The following is a 15,532-nucleotide window of genomic DNA, read 5'->3' as shown; positions in this document are numbered from 1 at the left end:
TACTAGAGGTGGGGTCGAAATCGTTGGCGATGGTAGTCAAAGTTGAGAGTGCTATCGATATGCGCATAATATCGATTTATGTTGGTGTGCTCAGTGAATGGCAATAAATGCAGCTGCTAACAATAACAATAAAGAACAGATTTTAAGGCGTGAGCGTGAGTTTAAGGATTTGAGTTATGGACAAAGATAAGCTGGTTGTGCCCAATCAAATTGGTTACTTAATACTAAAGGATGATGGAGCAGTGCTGGAGTCGGGTGGCGACTTAAAAAATGATGAGCGAAGCGCAAATGTAATAATGGGGCTGCTGAATCTAACCGAAAGGCAAGTAAAACTAATCTGAAAGTGATCAAACTAATATAATTTGTTCTATGCCTGCAGCATTGATGACAACTTTATTGCTAACAATAGCTGTGAACGTATTAGTATTGATTACGAGCATCACAGCTACAGCATATGCATGTCAAATCGTCATATTTATATTGTAAAATTTAGTAAAGGCCAAAATGGAGCAACCACCAGTTCGTCGTCCTCGACGAGCGTGTACAATGACGCCAACAATGAGCTGACCGCGAGTAGTAGTACGGTGATGGCTTGAAAGGAACAACCACAGAGGCAGCTCAGCCCATGCTGCGGCCTCTGCTGGCAACCAGCAACGAGGAACAACAGCAGCAGCAAATACAATTGGAAAACGCCTTTCATTTATCTACTATTACTTTTTATTTGTCAAAGAATACATCATCTGTGAGCTCCTGTTCAAATATACGCTTTGCCTCCTGCGTCACATCGAGAAGCGTAGCCTTACTCTTGCTAAGGATCACATAATATTGTCGCCAATTGCAGCGCCGCTTCACAATCCAAAAGTCATTCGTTGTCTTCACCTGCAGCTCCTCAGCAGCAGCAATTTCTTGTATAGGATTAGCCAGATCTGCAATAATGCTCATTACATTCCTTGGTATGCTCTTTGCATTACGATGAATATTTGTATGATGCTTGAGGCTTTGCTCGTTGATAAAGAGATATTTGGCTGACCCATCATCATTGTTAGCTGCAACTGTGGCATCAGCACTCGCATTCAGCTTTGTGGCGGATGCAATATCTTTAGCCAGGCAGCTGAGCTGTGGACCCAAGTAAGCGTGGAGTTCTTCATAAAACTCCTGCGTAGGCACAGCTATAAAGAAACCTTCATTTAGAGAGAAAATTTAAGCAATTAAATAAGATTTTCTTTACCATCCACAAAAAGACAGAGCGTAACATTCAATGCACGATATATAAGCAAATGATGTAAGCTAATTTGCTTATCCAAATCCAAGTAGATTTTTGTTGTGATTGGCTCTTCTCCTTTAAGAACAAATGCACCCGCACGATAGGCCTCCACAGAGCCTCCAGCAGAAGCTAACCCCAGGACATACGCATGCAAGCTATACAAATCGCTAGCAGATAGTTTGCCTCCACAGACAACTTGGTCGTTGTAGAACATGATACACTCTTTGACCGCTGAAAAAGTATCGCAGAGCATACCAAAGTTATGGGCGCGCAAAAAGAGACTTTTATCTAGAGCAAGATACTGAATGGAGTACAGCATGTCCATAATATCACATTGACCCAGATCCTTGAGTGAAGTCAAGTACCGATCATAAAATGTTTGCAGCTCTGCAGCCAGCTGTTGACGTTGCTCCTCCGCTTCCTCATTGGTTGTGCTCGCTGTTAGCTTCGCCTGCAGCGTACCATGATGAAATCGATACATATAATAGCATTGCCTTAAGACAGCATGATATATCCTATCAGATACTTCTCCCCCCCTATACTCAGCCACCTCGACGCCATCTTTGAGCTTCACCTCCTTGGGCACATTCAGCACCATCACAAGCCAGAAGCCTGGCTCGGGCTGATAGAAAAGCTGTGTTGTCTTTTGTGTATGCAAAGCCTTACAATCGTCATCGCTGGTAAACGTTCTGGTAGATGTAAAGATATGTACATTTTTCTAAGGGTGTAGCTATTGCTGACGCTGACTCACCCAGTAAATGTAATGATAGCTTCGCTGAGACCCACATCTTTGATTTTTGTATTAAGTTCAATATCATTTGGATGATAAAACAGAACCTTTTTGTGTTCCTGTTGCATGACAAATACATTTTGTAGGCGTTTCTTCATGGATTTTTTTAACTCACCTCGCCTTCCTTCTGGCTTAAATTGGAATTAAATACATAGAAGCTACGCAGCGTGATTTCCACACGATGCAATACCTTAGCCATTTCGTTTGCACGTTCGCCAATGGATTTCTCTTGTCCAAAATAAACGGGGAGCATTCACTTAGAACGATTTAATTTATTTTTGTATTGCACTTGACAGTCACAACGAAAGGTTGCCATGTTTTGCAAAACAAATACCATTCACAGTCAAACGTGCATACGTGCCGCATATAGATGCACCAAAAACAAATGTATCCAACTGGACAAGTTAGATTTCTTGTTTCATTCCCTTGCTATGTATACTCATTGGTCTAAATTTAACACGAATGATCGTCTTATAATGTTGGTCAATTTTTTATTATTTCTTATTTGGCCGTTACCCCGTAACAGTTTCTATTCTGCGATTTGTAGCAGAGTATTCCCGTTCCCATTTTCCATCAACAAATTAATATTTTGAATAAATTTATTTTTATTTGTAATTGTATATGGAATTTGAAGCAAGAATTAAGCCAGAAGAAACAGCAGACAGGAAACTCGGCTCAATGCTTGAACTTGTAATTTTGAATTTGTTCTTGCGATCTAGTGTTTTGCAGAAATAAAAAAAATTTGGAAACTCTGTAGCTTGATTTTAAGTGTTGGATGATTGATTTTGGATTGTCTTTTGCAATTAGGCTAGGCAACCGCCGCGTAGACGCAACACCAGGTGAAGGGTGGACTCTTTTTGGATGTTGTAATCGGACAAGGTGCGACCATCTTCCAGTTGTTTGCCGGCGAAGATCAGACGCTGCTGATCTGGGGGGATACCCTCCTTGTCTTGAATCTTGGCCTTCACATTCTCAATCGTATCGCTGGGCTCAACCTCGAGAGTGATGGTCTTTCCTGTCAGGGTCTTCACGAAGATTTGCATACCACCTCGCAGACGAAGGACCAAGTGGAGGGTTGACTCCTTTTGGATGTTGTAATCGGACAAGGTGCGGCCATCTTCCAGTTGCTTGCCGGCGAAGATCAGACGCTGCTGATCTGGAGGGATACCCTCCTTGTCCTGAATCTTAGCCTTCACATTCTCAATGGTATCTGAAGGCTCAACCTCGAGAGTGATCGTCTTTCCTGTAAGGGTCTTCACGAAGATTTGCATACCACCTCGCAGACGAAGGACCAAGTGGAGGGTTGACTCCTTTTGGATGTTGTAATCGGACAAGGTGCGGCCATCTTCCAGTTGCTTGCCGGCGAAGATCAGACGCTGCTGGTCTGGAGGAATACCCTCCTTGTCTTGAATCTTGGCCTTCACGTTCTCAATCGTATCGCTGGGCTCAACCTCCAGGGTAATAGTTTTTCCTGTCAGGGTCTTCACGAAGATTTGCATACCGCCACGCAGACGGAGGACCAGATGAAGGGTCGACTCCTTTTGGATGTTATAATCTGATAATGTGCGACCATCTTCCAGTTGCTTTCCAGCGAAGATCAGACGCTGCTGGTCTGGAGGAATACCCTCCTTGTCTTGAATCTTGGCCTTCACATTCTCAATCGTATCGCTGGGCTCAACCTCCAGGGTAATAGTTTTTCCTGTCAGGGTCTTCACGAAGATTTGCATACCACCTCGCAGACGAAGGACCAAGTGGAGGGTTGACTCCTTTTGGATGTTGTAATCGGACAAGGTGCGGCCATCTTCCAGTTGCTTGCCGGCGAAGATCAGACGCTGCTGGTCTGGAGGAATACCCTCCTTGTCTTGAATCTTGGCCTTCACATTCTCAATCGTATCGCTGGGCTCAACCTCCAGGGTAATAGTTTTTCCTGTCAGGGTCTTCACGAAGATTTGCATACCACCTCGCAGACGAAGGACCAAGTGGAGGGTTGACTCCTTTTGGATGTTATAATCTGATAATGTGCGACCATCTTCCAGTTGCTTGCCGGCGAAGATCAGACGCTGCTGGTCTGGAGGAATACCCTCCTTGTCTTGAATCTTGGCCTTCACATTCTCAATCGTATCGCTGGGCTCAACCTCCAGGGTAATAGTTTTTCCTGTCAGGGTCTTCACGAAGATTTGCATACCACCTCGCAGACGAAGGACCAAGTGGAGGGTTGACTCCTTTTGGATGTTGTAATCGGACAAGGTGCGGCCATCTTCCAGTTGCTTGCCGGCGAAGATCAGACGCTGCTGATCTGGAGGAATACCCTCCTTGTCCTGAATCTTAGCCTTCACATTCTCAATCGTATCACTGGGCTCAACCTCCAGGGTAATAGTCTTTCCTGTCAGGGTTTTCACGAAAATTTGCATACCGCCACGCAGACGGAGGACCAAATGAAGGGTTGACTCCTTTTGAATGTTGTAATCGGACAAGGTGCGGCCATCTTCCAGTTGCTTGCCGGCGAAGATCAGACGCTGCTGGTCTGGAGGAATACCCTCCTTGTCTTGAATCTTTGCCTTCACATTCTCAATCGTATCGCTGGGCTCAACCTCCAGGGTAATAGTTTTTCCTGTCAGGGTCTTCACGAAGATTTGCATACCGCCACGCAGACGGAGGACCAGATGAAGGGTCGACTCCTTTTGGATGTTATAATCTGACAATGTGCGACCATCTTCCAGTTGCTTTCCAGCGAAGATAAGACGCTGCTGATCTGGAGGGATACCCTCCTTGTCCTGAATCTTAGCCTTCACGTTCTCAATGGTATCTGAAGGCTCAACCTCGAGAGTGATCGTCTTTCCTGTCAGGGTCTTCACGAAGATTTGCATACCACCTCGCAGACGAAGGACCAAGTGGAGGGTCGACTCTTTTTGGATGTTGTAGTCGGACAAGGTGCGGCCATCTTCCAGTTGCTTTCCGGCGAAGATAAGACGCTGCTGATCTGGTGGGATACCCTCCTTGTCCTGAATCTTGGCCTTCACGTTCTCAATGGTATCAGAAGGCTCAACCTCCAGGGTTATGGTCTTTCCCGTCAAAGTTTTAACGAAGATCTGCATTTTAGTAATTCTGAAAATAAATTAAAAATAGAATAGAAAAAAATAGAAAATAAAACTCCTAACAGACCTCAACTCTATGCATTATGAAATTAAACTACTACGATGACTAACAGCTGTAGAAAATTCGAGTATTTCTCGGATTGCTTTGTGCTTGACCTCAGACGCACACACATGTACATATATATATATATATACATACGCGATAATGCGTATATGTATGCATATACCCTCTTTATTGCTTTTCCCATTTCCTCCCTTGGTCAATTTCTTGAACAAAGGAAAAACCTTTGTTGGCGGCCATTGCTGTCATTGGCCTTATTATATACGTATGCGTATATATACTCACGTATTTACAGATTCTTGCGTCTGAGCTTTCGCAACGTATTACTTTTGTGTTCTATAATAAAAAGAAAATCTAAAATACGCAGTGTATTTTCTTACAAATACTACAATTTGTTAGTGCGCAATTGATTTTTCCCTGTATATATATAAATATGTATGCATTAGATAAGTGCGTGAAAATAATACACGCACACATACAGATACGTTCGCAGCTACATTTATATCCTTCTCAATGAATGTATGCATTTATATGCCTTCTCGAATTTTCAATGACGCCACAAGCGGATTTCACAACAAATTTGCAAACCAATAAGTAGTAAATCATACATTTAAAAAAACACGTAACCCAAAAATACGGAAGAAACAATGGCGTATCGAATATCTATTTATCCTAGTTCACAAGTTTATTTTTTTAAATAATAATATAAACTCACTTTTGCGTTCACTGATTTTTTAACTTTTGAATATTTAATTTTCCACCCTAAGTTAACTTTATTTCAGTTTATTTTTGCTTTTCTGCCAGTTCTCTTGCTTCACTTTTTGAATACTTCGGCTAATTCTGTTTGTATCTCGCTTTTTATAGACTTGTGACTGATGGAGAAATTTTGTGTACTACGTTGGGGAAATTACAATGTCAATATGGTTATCCTGCTCACTCCCAAATGTCATGTAGTTACATTTGATTATAATATGCTTGATTTAAACGTAAAAGGTTATTGGCTATTCTCTTTAATTCATTAATGCCTGTAGTTGTATTAATATAATGAAAGAAGATTGAAAACTTATACCAAGTAGTCCCTAAGCAATGCGTTCGAATCGTAATGCACAATTGCAGTTGCTTATAGTGATGTATATTTATCTCACTCTCGCCCCCGTTCAATTTCACCACAGCAATATACCACCACAACATAAGGTTGCCAGACCGCTGGGCTGAGCCTAACCCATGTTCAAATTGAATCATTCTTTTACTCACCGTTTTTTAAACCGTTTGTCTAATAGCTATTCGCTGATTTTCACTATACCGTTTGGTTTAGATTGCGTTTTTTAACTATATATTGATAGCTTGTCTGCTCAATTTTCACAATTTCTTTTAGCTCCAAGTGTTTACTTTGGAAGTCAAACGGAAAATGACTCGGTGAAAAACAAGGTTGCGTCGCACAAATATCTTTAGACGCTTAACGTTTTCAAAGCTTACTACGAAATAAATTTTTTTTGTATTCTAAAACTACACACTCACCACACAATTAAAAATTTTTTGTAACAAATTCAAGACAAGACCTGCTTTACGTGCTGAGTCGACTGGCCTAGTAAAAAGTCAAATATATCAAATACAGGAAATATGATGTGCTAAGCAATGTTAACTAAGCATATATTTTTGTTGAATTGTAAAATTTAAAAATGTCACATTGTACAATGGAAAACTTGACTGAATTTATGACTTACCAAATTTGATATAACATTGTCAATTGAGTTTTACAACTTTTAATATATGAACTAGAAAATTTGACATGATAAGCGTTGCTAGTTGAGCACACAATTTTGTGATGTCACATACTGCCGCATTTTACTTAACAGTGCTATTTGAGTTGTATAACAGTAACATAATCTACGTAATCTATCTCTGATTGGCGACCTTTCGATATTCAGTAACACTAAATAAAGACTATCTATACGGAAAATAGTGGCAGTCACGAAAAATGGTGGAGCTGGAAGTACTAAGTGCCAAAACTAGCAAAGCCTACGGCAAGGTAAATGTGTCCTCTACCTCGGTGGCGATTAGCGAGCTGCGAGTAGTGATTCACAAAAGTTTAAAGCAAACGCCGCATGCCGACCGCATATCGCTGTAAGTGCACCTACACAGTTAATCACACGCATGCAAGCGTGGATAAAATTTCAAAAATTAAAAACAAATGTTTTCATTTAAGTCGCTTGGAACCGCGTGGCAGGAGCTTGAAGGATACGGATACAGTTGGATCGCTTAACCTCGGCAATGGGGATAAGGTCTACATTAAGGATTTGGGACCACAAATCGGCTGGAAAACTGTTTTCCTGTCTGAGTATGCAGGTCCTTTGATTGTTTATCTTATTTTCTATTTTCGGCCAGAGCTCATCTATGGCAAGGCAGCTGGGAATCCCATTTCGCTGACCACTCAGTAAGTCATTTTTAGTTATCTATCTCTTTCGCTCTGTGTGTGTGTGACTTTCGCCAGAGTAACGCACACACATGTATATACATATATATATATATATATATATATATATATATATATACACGTATTACGCACACAGAGACAGCCGTATCGACCCGCTTGACCCAGCGGTCGATTTTGTGAGCTTATGCAAATAATTTGTGATCAGCGCTGGACTAGCTTTTACCTGTTGTTGGCTGCATAATCATTAACACGCTTTCAACACAATTTGTATATACCCTGTACGCATAAAGTCGTGAAATGGGGTTTATAGGCTGGCAAATAACGTCTAGACTATACCCTAATATCAATATATGCAAACAAATTTTCACAAATTATATGCAAAGTTAGTCAAAAAATTTGAAGCTTAGAGAAATCTCTTATTTATCTGGTTGCCTAGGGAATCTATCAATTTCACCTTATAATTTATTAATCATAATTATTTATCATTCACAGCATAGCCGCTGGCTGTTATACGGTTCACTATGTGAAACGTTTGTTGGAGACGATCTTTGTGCATCGTTTCTCTCATAATACGATGCCGCTGCGTAATCTGTTTAAGAATTGCAGCTACTATTGGGGCTTCACAGCGTACGTCTCCTATCATGTCAATCACCCGCTCTACACATCCCCATGCATGTGTACCGTCTATGCTGCATTGGCTGCCTTTGCTGTGAGTCCTGCCCAAATATTTTCTGATATAACATTTCTAAAATGTTTTTGCTTTTTAGCTCTGCGAGTTGGGCAACTTTTCGGTCCACATTGCTCTACGGAATTTGCGTCCACCGGGAACCAAGGTGCGCAAGATTCCTGTGGCCGACAGCAATCCATTGACAAAGCTCTTCAAGTGAGTAAATCTATCTTTTATCTTGATTGTAAATTTAATTAGTATTCAATGCAATGTTATTTTTTGCAGTCTGGTCTCTTGCCCCAATTATACATATGAGATTGGCGCCTGGGTTTGCTTCTCGGCAATGACCTCCTGCTTGCCCGCCTATCTGTTTGCATTCGCTGGTGCATTCCAGATGACTGTTTGGGCTCTGGCCAAGCACCGCAATTACAAGAAGGAATTCAAGGATTATCCAAGGGGTCGCCGTGCCATTTTCCCATTTCTTATTTAAAACAGCAAATGATACCACAAATTTGCAAAATTTAGAGGTGTACACCACGTACTGCTATTCCAATTTATTGTCTAGAATTAATTAACTTCGTTAAATATAAATGGGTAGAAGATTGACGGACTTTGTATATTGGCTTGTGCCACACTAATATTTATTTGTTTATTAGGCAAACATGAGTTCACGAAATTGGTAGACTTTGAACCTATCACCTTATATCGTTTATACACTGTATCTAAAGCTATGATATATTCTCAAACCAAATACACTAGTTTTGAGAAACAAACGCCATAAGGGATCAACTCTGACTCAGTTCTTATGTAATAGAGTGTTTCACAGTCTGCAACGCTTTCACTTATGTTTATATTGATCAAATTTTTGAAATTTCCGCCAAATTGAGTAGTACGTCTCAAGCAGGTTGGCAGCACCCTGGTTACTATATCACGTTAAGTTAGCTGCTGCTTAGTGCAGTGAAGCACTGACATGTATGACGTTAATCAATTTTTTAAAAGCCCGCCAAACTGACCTGCCATATGTTTTAAGGTCTTTAACGTATGAAGTGAAGTTGGCTGTTGCTCAGTTTGTGCGTGTGTGTGATTAGTTTGTGTTTTTGCCGGCACGAAAAAAATTCAGGTGAGATGAATTTATTTGAGGAGCTGGATACATTGGATCCCAGCTCCAAGCTGGTGCCCCCGCGTATAGAGACACCAACACCCCACAAAGTAGCTGTATTGATACTACTCAAACAATATGTAAAGGTAAGTGCATTTGTAGATAAGCTGATATATGCATACACATATAAATATATGTAGGATAAAAAGACGTCAATGGATTCGGGAATTACGATGCGTCCACAAAGACGTCGCATGTTTTGCATGCTCATGTTCAAGCTGGTGCAGGAGGCTGACATGTCGTACAATGAGCTGCATCACTTGATTACGAACAAACCGTTTAAGCTGGACACACTTATGTTGGAGGCCTTCGAGAAGGCAATGTCAGAGTTCTGTGGCTCGGCCAGCATTGAGGCATTGTTTGACTTCGCGGAAATGCAAAATATCGATACACTTCTGAATGAAGACTATGGCGTTAGCCAGTTCAGCATGGTTGGCGTTTATGTCAGACGAATCGCTGTTGTACTCGAACGTTTCACCTTCGCCGAGATGATGTGCATGTATCGGAATATATGTCTATACTATGAACGTGGCATACGCGCCTTGTCATCAGGAGCACGAAAATTAATTGTTGGCGGTGTGCTGCATAGATCGCAAACGCCTCCACCGCCAGCGTCGGAGGAGATCAGCAAGGACATAGTTGAGCCAAAGCAGGAACAGACAGAACTTAGCCAACCACTAAGCAGATGGGCTCCGAAGCAAGCGAAATTTTTTATTAACAAACAATCGGAGCTGTTGGATAATGACGAAAGCAGCGCTTTGTCACCCAAGCAGCTCCAGCTCAAGGTGCAGCAGATTATTGAGGATCTGCCTTTAAATACAACCTCCTATTTTCTGGGATACATGAATCAGCTGCGCATACGCGACTACTATAATGCACTATCGGCTCTGCATCGTGCTTTGGATCGTTCGCCTGTGCGACTGATGAGCCAAGAGAAAGGCTATCAGTATTTTTGCATCAATCTAGCCGTGCTGCATGCAACTTTTGGGCATCGGGAAGAGGCATTGGCTGCACTCAGAGAGAGCATTATGCTGGCCCAAGAGCATGGCGATAAGAGAAGCTTAAATTTAGCCAACACCTGGCACTGTTTGCTGCGCGATGAGCTGCCCCTATCGTATGTGCAGCGCAGCGTAGCTGACATCAGCGATGCGGACGGCAATCTTCTACAGAACTATACGTTAGCACTTCACTTTGCTGTGAAGCTCGGCACTGTGGCTGGTTATCAGCCGTTGCGACTGTTCGATTTGCTGCAGAATAGTGATCAGTTGACCAATCGAAATAATCTATCCAACCATGCCTCGGAAGCTTTGGCTTTGAGAAGTGCTGTTTGGTGTGCTTATGGAAGGCACGAGTTATCAGCTTTGTATGCTCAGCTGCTGTTGTCCGTGCGGGATCGTTTCAATTGCAGCGGATCTGCTGGGATGGGCAGCGCTTTGGCAAGCTATGCCATGTGGCTGCATCTGCAGGGTGAATTGCGTCTCGCTCGCGTATTGCTTCATCGCGCCCGTGAACAGCTGCCACGCATGCCCAACGCTGAATGCTGGATGATCAGCCAGTGCCATGTGGTAATACAGTCGGGCATTTATCGCTGTCGTTGGCATGAAGCTCTAAAAGCCTGCGATCAACTTCATCTGCTCGATCCATCGGCTGCGATGCAGCAGCGCGCTGCCATCTATGTCGCCAAACGCGAATTCTTCAATGCACGCCGTCTGCTGGATAAGCTTGCAGCCAAGTCGGAGCTGCCGTTTCTGCTGCGTATGCGTGTCCAAGTTCTACTCGCCTACTGCAGTTTGGCAGAAGGAAATTTCTCTAGCGAGGCAGTTACGCTACTACTGCGTGTAGCCGAGGATATGTCCGAATCCCAGATGGACTACGAGCTGGCCATGGTGGATATGTTACTCGCACAGGTGCTTCTAATGCTGGGCATGCCACAGAAGGCGTACCAAGCCATTAAGCGTAGCATGGATGATATACACATAAATGGCGGACTCTACGAAAGGGCCAAGACAGACTTTGTATTCGTGCGTTGCCTGCTGGCCATTAAGGAGGCGGAGGCACGCAAAGCGCAACTATTGAAATCTTTGGATATACTAGAGCGTTCCGCACAGTCCTTTAAGCAACTGTCGGCACATGCGAAAGTCTTGGATGTCTATGTATTTCTCGCTCAACGATTCAATGAATACGGTGAACGAGCGCTGCGTAATAAATACGCTGGAGAATTTCGTCGCTACTTCATGGAGCATCCCATACCAAGAGAATATCTCGGCGGTCCGTAATTAACTCTTAATAAACGATTTTATTAATTTTTATAAACATTAATTGTTCTTTTCTTCTTGATTATGCGTAGGCCAACTACAAATACTTGTACTAAACCCTATTTGAAAGTTCTGTGCCAACTGCTCTGAACGAGTGGATAAAAAGATGGTAAATGCTAAAGGCGTTGACTCTGCTTGACTTTCATACCTTGCTATTTGTATGAGTGTGTATGTGTGTGTGTTTCAGTTTGGTTGTAATGTTAATTAACATTCACTGGCAGGGGTACGTGAACTGAATCGAGATTGATTCCAACTTATACTCTAGAGCGTGAGGCACTATCCCATTTTAAGTGTTGCTGCTGTTGTTATTGTTGCGTCCCCGCTGGTAAATTGAACTAACGTATTATGCATATATGTATATATATATATATATCAAAGTTGTTAATTAACGAATCAATGGTAAACTGGGCGACGCTCCAGTTGCGGCCATGGCACTGCCTGGACCAAGTAACACTTGCTTTTGCTGTGACTTGTGTAGCTCCTCCATTTGGGCGCGCTCGGTCTCGAAAATGACGGGAGCAAATAGTATGACGGAACTAGTAAAGAATATCCACGACGCGTTGCACGAGAACTGATAGAAGCTACGGAAACTCTTCACCGCAGTGGTAGTCACGGTGCTGGCCGCATTTCTCACTGATTCCGGGAACATTTCTGATAGTCCCATCATACGTTCACCGAACGACTCGTCTGGTTCCTTAAAACAAAAATGTGAGGTTAGAATGTACATATATATATATAAATATGCTGCATGTTTACAAACATAAATTGCGAGCAAAACTTACATCATCGTAATTCTCACCATCTGTTTGCGGTTCGTCATTTGCGGGCTGTAAAGAAAGCAATGCAATTGATGCACGTTGTAATAATCAATATGTACGAATGCATATACATAACTATGTATGTGTGTACGTATGTACACTTGATAAGCAGATGGACTAGTTCTCTAATTACGTGAGCACGATAACTAAAACGGCAGGGGCTTTAAAGTGCACGCGGTTTTACTTACAATGGCTACTGTGCGCCGCTCTGGCGTTTCGTCCTTGCTACCACCTAACGAAGACATCCCGCTATCCTTTTCAATGAACTCAATGTCAGGATCAGAGTCCATCAAATCCTCAATTTTTGCGTTATCGGTATCCACTTTTGCGGCTTTATTTTAAACTCTTAACAATATTTTCGGCGGGTTCAATGAAACCCTTTTATATATCGCGCGTACAACACAAAAAACGTTAAATAATACAATGGACAATATAATCAGTTCGCACTGTCGTTTTCGTTGTAAAAATTGATTTCGTGCGTGCTCCGCGATGGTACCTGGCTATTGCTCACAGCGGAACTCGTTCAACTACATTGAACTGGTCTCTTGCGTGAACTTACTCAAAATGGTAGCCGGCGAATTAGGTTGGTCACGATTAATCGCACAAAAAATAAATAAATAGAATAAAAAAAAAATATTTTTGTTTTAAATTCTTATTAAACAACGAAGTCATGTTAACTAAACAAAGCCTTACATTTTAGTTTATTTAAGATTGTAAACTGCGTTTATCGTTATTTCTTTTATATTTTAATTATGCACTGATAGCTAAGGTGAACTACTCAAAACGTTAAACAGCGAATTCGCCTGCTGAATACTTATCGATAAATAGTTTGAAACATAAATTTAAAAATTTTGTAAGACGAAGCGAAGATACAATCAGAGTAGTTGAAAGACCAGAGGTTATAATTACCTTATCATCTGGATCGCTCATGATTTTTAATCAATAACAATGTCACGTGTTATTATTTTTTTTTAAATCTTTTTAATATAAAATATACACGATATGCACAGAGTGAAATTTGGAAACGTCGACAAATTGAGCGACAATATTTTGCTTACTGAATGTTCCTTTTGTACTTGTGAATGTTATACTGAAGTGTGAGGCGATGACGGGAAAATTAATATCCAAGGCCTACTGTTTCTTCCAATAAGATTTAAAACATTTTTATTGAGCGTTGGTATATTGTTATTTATTTTTTATAATTGTTCGTTTTTTAAACATGTTTTTGCCATTTCAGATACCCGAAAACAATCAAAACTTTAACAAAACAAACAAGTAAAAAAGGTACCTAAATTATAATGCATATACTTAGATAATGTCTTAATTTTTTTACTGTCAGCCATTAAGTTATATTAGATACAAACAGCATATAGTAAGAATATATTTAATATATAGTTTAGTATATATTTTTGCATTTATAAATAGTTCAAGCACAATTAGATATCATAAAAATCTACGTTGAAACGAACTGCTTTTGAATTCATATACATATATGATATATATGTATATATACAAATTTAATTTTTTTTAAATTAAAAATTTTTTTTTTCAATTTTCATCTGTCTGGCAATTTTTGTAAATACCATACAAAAATGTTGTTGCATCTTGCTTTGCTTTCTATTTTTTCATTTGCTTTCGACTATTTGTACTATTGACCTGACAGAATTTTGGTTATTAGAAAACACATGCTTGTATATGGATCTAAATATATATATAATATATATAATAATTATTAGTTCGAGTTAAATTTGCTCTGCTCCAAATTGCAAAAATAATTTGAAACCACTGCCACAAGCCAAATTTATAAAATATTTACTTTGAATTGAACTTTTAACTTTTATATATATTTATTATTTTTATAATGTAGCTGGGACGGCGATGCAATGGACTTTTGAATTTTGATAGATATATTATTTTTCGTTTTTTATGTGTAATAGATAAACTTAAATAGGAAGCAAAACAATTGGAAGGTTCTCAAGTAAGGTGACTAGATAAATCAATTTTGATTCAATTTGCTTTGCTTTTGATTTCTGCGAAAATAAAAATGGTTTCTCTTGTTTATTAAATATGTTTCTTCTTTACATTTATTTTGGGAGATTTTTGAATTGCTTAGCAATTAAATTGCATTTTGATAATAGTTTTTTTCTTTTGAAATATTTTTAGTTTTTTTATTGTTGTTGTATTCATATAGATATATATTTCAATAGTTTAACAATTACGTAACTAGACATTTAATATAATAATATTATTATAAATATATATATATTTGGGCTTAACATTCGCATCAAATTGAATTGTTTTTGAAATATTTTATGGCTTTGCTGTTTGCTCAAAATACATTTAAAGCAATTTTTTAACTTATTTAAGACACAAACATATGAACTCTTTTTATTTTTATTTTTTTCGATATATATAAGTATATGCAATAGTTAAATTTTTCATGCCCTGTTGCTTCTCTTATATTTTTTTTATTTTATTTATTTATTTTTTTGTAGTTTTTTTTGTCAATGCAGCACCCTAAACACAATATCACTCACGCTCTCAGACTTATCCGAATTTGCATATATATATATATATATATATATATATATATATATATATATATATATATATATATATATATATATATATATATATATATTTATATGTATTTTATATAATGTAATTTCATATAATTTTGTTACTTAAAAAAATTTATGGATTGGTAAAAAATTAAAAACAATTAAGAACTTAGCAGTCAGGCGCAGCCGACTGTGTAATACTCGTTCACAGCATGAAAATGACTAAATTGATAATGTCCTCTTATGATTTCCCATTAGCAGGATAACCGACACAGACCAACAGTTGCAAAGGCCAAAGATATAGAAATATATAGAATACCTCATTTGCAATGGCTTCTGAAGGCATAGATAGGTAAGCTATGCTTAAA

At 39.7% G+C, this 15,532-nt stretch overlaps 6 protein-coding genes across 8 annotated transcripts; 3 read left to right on the top strand and 3 right to left on the bottom strand.

Moving 5' to 3' along the window:
- Window positions 1-89: 89 nt before the first annotated feature.
- Window positions 90-620, top strand: LOC111596852 (ragulator complex protein LAMTOR4 homolog). The gene is made up of 2 exons (XM_023311287.2): window positions 90-322; window positions 380-620. The coding sequence occupies exons 1-2, from the start codon at window positions 177-179 to the stop codon at window positions 594-596; spliced, it is 363 nt and encodes a 120-aa protein (XP_023167055.2). The 5' UTR covers window positions 90-176; the 3' UTR covers window positions 597-620.
- An 82-nt stretch (window positions 621-702) lies between these two features.
- LOC111596851 (vacuolar fusion protein CCZ1 homolog) lies at window positions 703-2,344 on the bottom strand. The gene is made up of 4 exons (XM_023311286.2): window positions 2,170-2,344; window positions 2,016-2,113; window positions 1,229-1,953; window positions 703-1,169 (listed from the first exon to the last, which is right to left on the bottom strand). The coding sequence occupies exons 1-4, from the start codon at window positions 2,305-2,307 to the stop codon at window positions 718-720; spliced, it is 1,413 nt and encodes a 470-aa protein (XP_023167054.2). The 5' UTR covers window positions 2,308-2,344; the 3' UTR covers window positions 703-717.
- Window positions 2,345-2,641: 297 nt separating this feature from the next.
- LOC111596862 (polyubiquitin-C) lies at window positions 2,642-6,793 on the bottom strand. Of its 2 annotated transcripts, none has more exons than XM_030225289.1 (2): window positions 6,729-6,793; window positions 2,642-5,159 (listed from the first exon to the last, which is right to left on the bottom strand). In XM_030225289.1, the coding sequence occupies exon 2, from the start codon at window positions 5,147-5,149 to the stop codon at window positions 2,858-2,860; it is 2,292 nt and encodes a 763-aa protein (XP_030081149.1). In that variant the 5' UTR covers window positions 5,150-5,159; window positions 6,729-6,793; the 3' UTR covers window positions 2,642-2,857. The 2 variants fall into 2 exon arrangements, with proteins under 2 accessions (XP_030081149.1, XP_030081148.1); XM_030225288.1 differs by having other exon boundaries at window positions 6,465-6,773.
- A 297-nt stretch (window positions 6,794-7,090) lies between these two features.
- On the top strand, window positions 7,091-8,928 carry LOC111596861 (very-long-chain enoyl-CoA reductase). The gene is made up of 5 exons (XM_023311297.2): window positions 7,091-7,334; window positions 7,417-7,644; window positions 8,137-8,353; window positions 8,412-8,527; window positions 8,597-8,928. Exons 1-5 carry the CDS (start codon window positions 7,189-7,191, stop codon window positions 8,799-8,801), a joined length of 912 nt encoding a protein of 303 aa, XP_023167065.2. The 5' UTR covers window positions 7,091-7,188; the 3' UTR covers window positions 8,802-8,928.
- A 388-nt stretch (window positions 8,929-9,316) lies between these two features.
- On the top strand, window positions 9,317-11,868 carry LOC111596853 (anaphase-promoting complex subunit 5). Its single transcript, XM_023311288.2, has 2 exons — window positions 9,317-9,556; window positions 9,611-11,868. The coding sequence occupies exons 1-2, from the start codon at window positions 9,437-9,439 to the stop codon at window positions 11,744-11,746; spliced, it is 2,256 nt and encodes a 751-aa protein (XP_023167056.1). The 5' UTR covers window positions 9,317-9,436; the 3' UTR covers window positions 11,747-11,868.
- An 82-nt stretch (window positions 11,869-11,950) lies between these two features.
- LOC111596854 (mitochondrial import receptor subunit TOM22 homolog) lies at window positions 11,951-13,703 on the bottom strand. 2 transcript variants are annotated; one of them, XM_023311290.2, is made up of 3 exons: window positions 13,513-13,703; window positions 12,568-12,612; window positions 11,951-12,479 (listed from the first exon to the last, which is right to left on the bottom strand). In XM_023311290.2, the coding sequence occupies exons 1-3, from the start codon at window positions 13,531-13,533 to the stop codon at window positions 12,171-12,173; spliced, it is 375 nt and encodes a 124-aa protein (XP_023167058.2). In that variant the 5' UTR covers window positions 13,534-13,703; the 3' UTR covers window positions 11,951-12,170. The 2 variants fall into 2 exon arrangements, with proteins under 2 accessions (XP_023167058.2, XP_023167057.2); XM_023311289.2 differs by lacking the exon at window positions 13,513-13,703 and adding an exon at window positions 12,792-13,141.
- Between the last annotated feature and the right edge of the window lie 1,829 nt (window positions 13,704-15,532).

This window comes from Drosophila hydei, unplaced genomic scaffold, assembly GCF_003285905.1.
Source record: "Drosophila hydei strain 15085-1641.00,03,60 unplaced genomic scaffold, DhydRS2 tig00008128-arrow-arrow-pilon, whole genome shotgun sequence".
NCBI classification, from domain to species: Eukaryota; Metazoa; Arthropoda; class Insecta; order Diptera; family Drosophilidae; genus Drosophila; species Drosophila hydei.
The sequence above is the reverse complement of the archived record's forward strand: the minus strand, read 5'-3'. Positions and strand labels throughout refer to the sequence as shown.

Bases quoted from the DNA above. Each gene is read 5' to 3' on its own strand.
- LOC111596852 (XM_023311287.2), top strand. From the start codon at position 177: ATGGACAAAGATAAGCTGGTTGTGCCCAATCAAATTGGTTACTTAATA. The intron at 323-379 runs GCAAGTAAAACT...CTATGCCTGCAG, and splicing joins CTGCTGAATCTAACCGAAAG to CATTGATGACAACTTTATTG.
- LOC111596851 (XM_023311286.2), bottom strand. From the start codon at position 2,307: ATGCTCCCCGTTTATTTTGGACAAGAGAAATCCATTGGCGAACGTGCA. The intron at 2,114-2,169 runs GTGAGTTAAAAA...GTCATGCAACAG, and splicing joins TAAGCCAGAAGGAAGGCGAG to GAACACAAAAAGGTTCTGTT. The intron at 1,954-2,015 runs GTGAGTCAGCGT...TACATCTACCAG, and splicing joins GCTATCATTACATTTACTGG to AACGTTTACCAGCGATGACG.
- LOC111596862 (XM_030225289.1), bottom strand. From the start codon at position 5,149: ATGCAGATCTTCGTTAAAACTTTGACGGGAAAGACCATAACCCTGGAG.
- LOC111596861 (XM_023311297.2), top strand. From the start codon at position 7,189: ATGGTGGAGCTGGAAGTACTAAGTGCCAAAACTAGCAAAGCCTACGGC. The intron at 7,335-7,416 runs GTAAGTGCACCT...TTTTCATTTAAG, and splicing joins CATGCCGACCGCATATCGCT to TCGCTTGGAACCGCGTGGCA. The intron at 8,528-8,596 runs GTGAGTAAATCT...TATTTTTTGCAG, and splicing joins CCATTGACAAAGCTCTTCAA to TCTGGTCTCTTGCCCCAATT.
- LOC111596853 (XM_023311288.2), top strand. From the start codon at position 9,437: ATGAATTTATTTGAGGAGCTGGATACATTGGATCCCAGCTCCAAGCTG. The intron at 9,557-9,610 runs GTAAGTGCATTT...AAATATATGTAG, and splicing joins TACTCAAACAATATGTAAAG to GATAAAAAGACGTCAATGGA.
- LOC111596854 (XM_023311289.2), bottom strand. From the start codon at position 12,893: ATGGACTCTGATCCTGACATTGAGTTCATTGAAAAGGATAGCGGGATG. The intron at 12,613-12,791 runs GTAAGTAAAACC...CTTTCTTTACAG, and splicing joins AGCGGCGCACAGTAGCCATT to CCCGCAAATGACGAACCGCA. The intron at 12,480-12,567 runs GTAAGTTTTGCT...TTTTGTTTTAAG, and splicing joins ATGGTGAGAATTACGATGAT to GAACCAGACGAGTCGTTCGG.